General features: G+C 35.6%; 1 protein-coding gene across 1 annotated transcript in view; it reads left to right on the forward strand.

Moving 5' to 3' along the window:
- Positions 1–7,665, forward strand: part of BAZ2B (bromodomain adjacent to zinc finger domain, 2B) — a 423,086-nt gene that overhangs the window by 398,222 nt on the left and 17,199 nt on the right. The window contains exons 36-37 of the mRNA XM_011991581.1: positions 5,933–6,138; positions 6,629–6,764. Coding sequence (XP_011846971.1) covers positions 5,933–6,138; positions 6,629–6,764 — 342 coding nt within the window. The remainder of the gene's footprint in view (positions 1–5,932; positions 6,139–6,628; positions 6,765–7,665) is intronic.

A 7,665-nucleotide genomic window follows, 5' to 3' on the forward strand; every position in this document is an offset into this window, starting at 1 on the left:
CCCTGATAAGTAGTGATGTTGAGCATTTTTTCATATATTTGTTGGCCATGTATATGTCTTCTTTTGAGAAATGTCTGTTCAGATTATTTGCCCATTTTTAAGTGGATTTTTTTTTTTTTTTTTGGCTGTTGAGATGTTTGAGTTGCTTGTATATCCTGGATATTAATCTCCTTTCAGATGTATTATTTGCAAATATTTTATCCCATTCTGTGGCTTTCCTTTGCACTCTGTTGACTTTTTCCTTTGCTGTACAGAAGTTTTTTCATTTTCTATAATCGCATTTGTTTATTTTTGCTTCTGTTACCTGTGCTTTTGAAGTTTTATATATAAAATATTTTCCCAGACCAATGTCCTGTTTCTCCTAGCAGTTTTATCATTTGGGGTCTTACATTAAGTCTTTGATCTATTTTGAGTTGATTTTTGTATAGAGTAAGAGGTGGGGGTCTAGTTTCATTCCTCTGCATATGGATATCCAGTTTTCCTGGCACCATTTATTGAAGAGACTATTCTTTTTACAATGAGCATTCTTGGCACCTTTGTTAAAAAGCAGTTGGTTGTAGAGGTATGGATGAATTTCTGGGTTTTCTATTCTATCCCTTTGGTCTATGTGTCAGTTTTTATGCCTGTACATTGCTGTTCTGGTTACTACAGCTTTGTAGTTTATTTTGAAGTCTTGGTAGTCTGATACCTCCAGCTTTGTTCTTGTTGCTCAGGATCGCTTTAGCTATTCAGAGTCTTTTGTAATTCCACACAAAATTTAATATTTTTTCTTTATTTCTGTGAAGAATGTCATTAGTGTTTTGATAGGGATTGTGTTGAATGTGTAGATTGCATTGGGTAGTGTTGTCATTTTAACAATATTTATTCTTCCGATCCATAAGCATGGTTGTATCCTCTCATCCTCTTCAGTTTTTTTCATCAGTGTTTATAGTTTTCCTTGTAGAAGTCTTTCACTTCTTTGGTTAAATTTACTCCTAGAGTTGGGTTTTTGTTTTTGTTTGTGTTTGTTTGGTAGCTGTTGTAAATGGGATTGCCTTCTTGATTTCTTTTTTAGTGAATTCATTGTTCATGTATGAAAATGCTGCTGAGGCCGCACGTAGTGGCTCATGCCTGTAATCCCAGAACTTTGGGAGGCGGAGGTGAGAGGATCACTTGAGCTCAGGAGTTTGAGACCAGGCTGGGCAACATGGCAAAACCCCATCTCCAAAAACAATACAAACATTAGCTGAGCATAGTGGCACGTGCCTGTAGTCCCAGCTACTTGGGAGGCTGAGGTGGGAGAATGGCTTGAGCCCAAGAGGCGAAGTTGCCTTGGCTATTTGTGCTCTCTTTTGGTTCTATATGAACTTTTAAATAGTTTTTTCTAGTTCTGTGAAGAATTTCATTGGCAGTTTTATAGGAATAGCATTGAATCTGTAAATTGCTTTGGTCAGTATGGCCATTTCAATGATATTTATTATGCCTATCTATGAGCATGGGATGTTTTTCCATCTGTGTCATCTCTGATTTCTTTGAGCAGTGTGATGTAATTCTCATTGTAGAGATCTTTCACCTCCCTGGTTTGCTACATTACTAGGTGTTTTATTGTTAGCAAAAGTAACTTTTTGTTTTGTTGATCTTTTGTATTTTTGTCTCCATTTGGTTTATTTCTGCTCTGATCTTGTTTCTTTCCTTCTACTAATTTGGGGTTTGATTTGTTCTTGCATATCTAGTTCCTTGAAGGGCATTGCTAGATTGTTTACTTGAAATCTTTCTACTTTATTAATGTAGGCATTTATTGCTATAAACTTGCCTCTTAATACTGCCTTTGCTGTGTCCCATACGTTTTGGAATGTTGTGTTTCTATTTTCATTTATTTCAAGGAATTTTAAAATTTCATTCTTAGTTTCTTTTTTTACCCAGTGGTTGTTCAGGACCCTGTTGTTTATGTTACATGTATTTGCATAGTTTTAAATGTTCCTTTTGTTATTGATTTATAGTTTATTTCCATGTAGTCAGAGAAGATACTTGATATGATTTCAAATTTTTAAAATTTTTCGAGATTTGAGTCCTAACATATGTTCAGTCCTGGCATATGTCCCATGTACTGATGAAAATAATGTGCATCTGCATCTGATAGATGAAATGTTCTGTAAGTGTCCATTTGATCTATGGTGCAAAGTGATTTTCTGTCTAGAAAATCTATCCAGTGCTGAAAGTGGTATGTTGAAACCCCCAGCCATTATCATATTAGGATCTACCTCTACATTTGGATCGAATAATATTTTGCTTTATGCATCTGAGTGCTCTGGTATTGAGTGCATATATATTTACAATTATTATATTCTCTTGTTGAATTAATCCCTTTGTTATATAATTTTCCTTCTTTGTCTCTTTTAACAGCTTTTAACTTGAAGTTTTTTTTTATCTGACATAAGTATAACTATTCCTCTTCACTTTTGATTTTCATTTACATGGGATATTTCTATCCATCCATTCACTTTCAGTCTGCATATGTCTTTACAAGTGAGGAGAGTTTCTTACAGGCAGCGTGTAGTTGGGACTTGATTTTTAATCCAGCCAGCCAGTCTGTGTCTTCCAAATGGGAAATTTAATTCATTTACATTCAGGATTACTATTTATAGGTGAGTGCTTACTCCTATCATTGTATTGATTGCTTTTCAGTTGTTTTGTATAATCCTTTGTTCCTCACTTCCTTGATTATTATTTATTTTTGTGGCTGGGTGTTTTTCCATAGGGATAACAGTTTATCATCAGGCTTTTTAAAATTATGTGTGTAATAATTGCCTTTCTCTTTCTCCTTTGTGTATTAGCTTTCCCAGTGAGTTTTATAGTTTCATATTTTCATGATGGTGGTTATCATCTTTTTACTTTCATGTATAAGAGTCTTTGAGCATTTCTTGCATGTTTAGTCTAGTGGTGATGAATTCCTTCACTTTCCCTCAGTCTGTAAAAGACTTTTTTTCTCCTTCATTTCTGAAGGCTAGCTTTGCTGGGTATAATATTCTTGGCTGGCAGGGTTTTTTTTCTCTTGCTGCTTTGAATATATCATCCCATTCTTTCCTGGCCTATAAGGTTTCTGCTGAGAAATCCACTGTTAGTCTAATGAGGATTTCTTTATATGTGACTTGACACTTTTAATGCTTTCAGAATTCTTTGTCTTTTGACTTCTTACAGGGTGACTATAATATGCCTCAGAGAAGACCTGTTTGGGTTGAATTTCTTGGGATTCTTCAAACTTTCTGGACCTGAATTTTCATCTTTCTCCCAAGACGTGGGAAGTTTTCTGCTATTATTTCATTAAATTTGTTTTCCTCACATTTCCCTTCTCTTCACCTTCTGTAACACCCACAAGAATATTTGTTTGCTTAATGGTGTCCCATAAATCCTATAGACTTTTTCATTCTTTTTTCCTTTTTCTTTGTTTTCCTTTCTTTCTTTCTTCCCTGCTCCCCACCCCCTGGGTCTGCCTGTGTTATTTCAAAAGACCAATCTTTGGGTTCAGAAAATCTTTCTTCTTGGTCTAGTCTGTATTTTTGGTCCAGTCTTGTATTTTTTATTTTATTCATTGAATTATTTAGCTCTAGCACTTCTATTTGGTTCTTTTTTATATCTGTCTCTTTGTCGATTTTCTCATTCAAATCATGATTTGTTTTCCTGATTTAGTCTAATTGTCTTTATGTATTCTCCTATTTCTTCTATCAAACCATATATTTGTACCCATTAATCAATTTCTCTTACTCTCCCTCTCTCACTACCCTTCTCAGGCTCTGGTAACCACCAGTCTACTCTCTACATTCTAGAGTAGAGTAGCTTTTTTAGTTCTCACACATGAGTGAGAACATATAATAATTTGTCTTTCTGTGTCTGGCTTATTTTACCAAGGATAATGTCCTCCAGTTCCATTCATTTTGCTGCAAATAACAGGATTTCATTCTTTATGACTGAATAGTATTCCATCCTAAAAATATACTGCATTTTCTTTATCCATTTGTCTATTGATGGGCATTTAGGTTGATTCTATATTTTAGCTATTGTGAATATTGCTGCAGTAAATATGGGAGTACAAGTATTTCTTCCATATATTGATTTTCTTTCTTTTCTATGTATATCTACTAATGGAATTGCTAGATCATATGGTAGTTCCATTCTTAGACTTTTGAGGAAACTTCACACTGTTTTTCATAGTGAATAAGTTGGTTGTCTACCTTGATCTCACTTTTTTCAGTCTAGAAACTGTGAATTGGGGGGAAATTTTCTGTGTGCTTGGTTCCCGGCAGAATGAGGGTAGAGAAGCATCATGGATGTGGAAGTCCAATTCTCTTACCATCTGCTCAGAGCTTTTTCACTTCTCTTTTGCCCCCGGGAACTGTCTCATCCTCATGTTTGAATTTTGGGATGTTGCTGGTGATCATCTCAGTGCCATATATTTATTTTTGGTTTTCTGAGTGGTTGGCGGCAGGGGCAGGGGGGCAGTGGGGGCAGGAACTGAAGCCAGCTTGCATCTGTGCCACTATTTTAAGAGTCCATTCTTCCTTTCTAAATATAAATATTCTGCTGAGTTAAAGGGGAAGAACTGATCCTAGTATATAAAATAAAATAATTATATCTGAAGAGATGTTTAAGTTCATTCTGTTTTTCATTTAATATGCATTTATTAAATACCTATTGCATCTCAGGCAGTGGACACCAAAAAATTGAGTAAAATTTTGTTCCTACCATCAGAAAGCTTGTCATATAATAGGGAGATCAGGCATATACATATATGCAGAATCTAGTACCTGATTGTTGAGAACAGAGTAATGCATGAATTTAGAAAAAGAATACTGACCTCTGGCAGAGATATAGAAGAGATCATGGAAGATTTCATGTAGAAGTTGAAATGGAACTTAAGAAAATGAGTATGGTTTGGACAGTTAGAGACCAGGGAATATCATACTAGGAAGTGGGAACAGCATGAGCAGAGCATGAGGATTGGGAAACTTATCCCATGTTTGTGGAATAGCAAGTTATAGAATTTGACTGCAACATAAGATGTGTGATTGGGAACATGAAAAGGGATAGATTGAGGTGCTTGAATGCCATGGTGAACATTTCCTAAAGAATAGGAAATCTTTGAAGGATTTTGAGCTACAGGATCAAAAATCCTTTGAAGGATTTTGATTACTCAGTCAGCATACATGTATTGAGTGCCCATTATTTGCCTGCACTATACTGGAGATAAATGAGTAAAAGCAGACATAGTCCTTGCTCTCATGGAATTTAGAAGTAGAAAAATATTCATCAAATAATCACACTAGTATAACATTGTATTTATGACAAGCCTAAGGAGCATGGTCCTGTGAGAACCTGTCAGAGTGGGACTTAGCTCCTGAAAGAGGTCAGGAAAGGATTCCTGTCAGGGGGTCCTTTCATGTTAAAGTGAATCTTAACATGAGAGCTACAAAATGAGTGGTGTTAATGAGGTGAAGAGGAGCAGAGAAAAGCAATACAGATAAAGGTAATAGTATTTATGAAACCCCTGCAGTCAAAGGAAAAAGAGCACAGAAGCACCTGTACAGAAGAATAATGGAAGGAATGAAAACAGAAAGGAAGAGCAAAGCTCAGAGGCTACCCAGACATTTCCATTTAAGTGATCCGATGAAACTGATAAGCATTTTAGTCTAAAATCCTTCAAAATATTTTGCTGATTGTTCTTACACTGTTTATAATATCAAAAGTTTTTAAATTTTATTTTTCAAACTTTTCTTACAACTATTTCTTTTAATTTTTTCTTCTTATTTCTACCTAGTTTTAGGAAACACAAGGTAAAATCTTTTAGTAACGATCCTTGAGATCTGCCCGTATCCGATGCTGTTTTTTAAGTAAAGGTAATTCCCCCATCTGGCATTTTAAGAGGAAACCACAATAACACTGTTCTCTTGATATATAGGGTTGGATGTGTCCAGAGCCTGCATCAGAAAGGGAGGACTTGGTATATTTTGAACATAAGTCATTTACTAAATTGTGCAAGGAGCATGATGGAGAATTTACTGGCGAAGAAGAAAGCAGTGCACATGCACTAGAACGGAAGAGTGACAACCCCCTAGATATAGCTGTAACCAGGCTGGCTGATTTGGAGCGGAACATTGAAAGAAGGTATCTGAAGAGCCCCTTAAGTACCACCATTCAGATCAAACTGGATAATGTGGGCACAGTTACTGTCCCTGCTCCTGCACCATCCATTAGTGGTGATGGTGACGGGTAGGTTATTGAGATTAACTTGAAAAATTATTGTGCTTCTTTGCTAATTGGAGCCTATTTTCTATTGCCTGTTATCTATGTATCTTCTTGTATGTCTGTGATCCATACGGATCATGCTATTTGCATGGTGCTTTGTAAAAACTTTTTTTTTTGTTATGTGCGTTGATAATCCTGCAAAGTGATCTTACATTTACCTGGTTGTGACTAAGCTTTGAGGCACGTAGCCACGGTCTGTGCACTACATCAAATTTAGTTGCTTAAACCTTATACTTATTGGCTGTTACATGTTCTTGTCATTGCTTGGCTTTCAGTGTGATGATTGTTTCACATTCAGTAATCGTAAGTGTGGACATGACCTACTTAATTTTTCTATATTTCAATGCAGAATTGAAGAGGATATTGCTCCAGGGCTCAGGGTATGGAGAAGGGCATTATCAGAAGCTCGCAGTGCTGCACAGGTAGCTCTGTGCATTCAGCAATTACAGAAATCAATAGCATGGGAAAAATCAATTATGAAAGTTGTAAGTGTTTTTATTTAAGAAATATTATAACTAATTTACTTTGTCCTGTTTCTTCCAACCTCCAGATCTTTCTTAATTATACATTACCTACTGTCATAATAATGTATGCTACATTTGAGAGTTTTTCTAATTTTAAAAGATTTTTGATACTTTCCTCCTCACTGAAGGAATCTTTCAAATGTGTTATCTTTTATTTTTTTAAATCTTGCTTCTGCCTCCTTTGAATATCATTTATAACTCTAACTGAAGTTGTCTCCCACATTCCATCAGCACAATAGTTGTTAATCTAAATCTTGAAGGCCGTTTCACTGTTGTAAACAGTTCCATTGCTAACATTACCTGCTATATTACTGCATTGCTAAAATGTCTTTTTCTATCAGTTTTCATTTTTTAATTCTAAGAAGCACTTAGATTAGTAAATACAAAATAAGCAGAGAACTCTTAGTTTATGTGCTTATATCATGTGTTTGGCATCGGATGTGGTTGACATGAATAGTAGATCCTTTAATCTTTCCTCTACTAATTAAAATTGGTTTTTCACCTTTCTACAACCCCAATTAGTTTATCATTTAGTTTATCACAAAAATCTCTATTTTGTGTAAGGCACCAAAATGCTGTGTGTTCAAAATGCAAAGCTATAATTCATGTTTTCCAGAGAAATATTTATTTCAAATCATGTACAAGCGTCCCTCTTGCCTCTTTTATATTATCATATATAGAATTATCTGTTATGTGTAGTCTTTTATGAATTACTTTAACATTTACTCTTTTTTTTTTTGAGACAGAGTCTCGCTCACCCAGGTTGGAGTGCAGTGGCACAGTCTTGGCTCACTGCAACCTCCGCCTCCTGGGTTCAGGTGATTCTCCTCCCTCAGCCTCCTGAGTAGCTGGGATTACAGGC

This window comes from Mandrillus leucophaeus, unplaced genomic scaffold (assembly GCF_000951045.1).
Source record: "Mandrillus leucophaeus isolate KB7577 unplaced genomic scaffold, Mleu.le_1.0 Scaffold110, whole genome shotgun sequence".
Lineage (NCBI taxonomy): Eukaryota > Metazoa > Chordata > Mammalia > Primates > Cercopithecidae > Mandrillus > Mandrillus leucophaeus.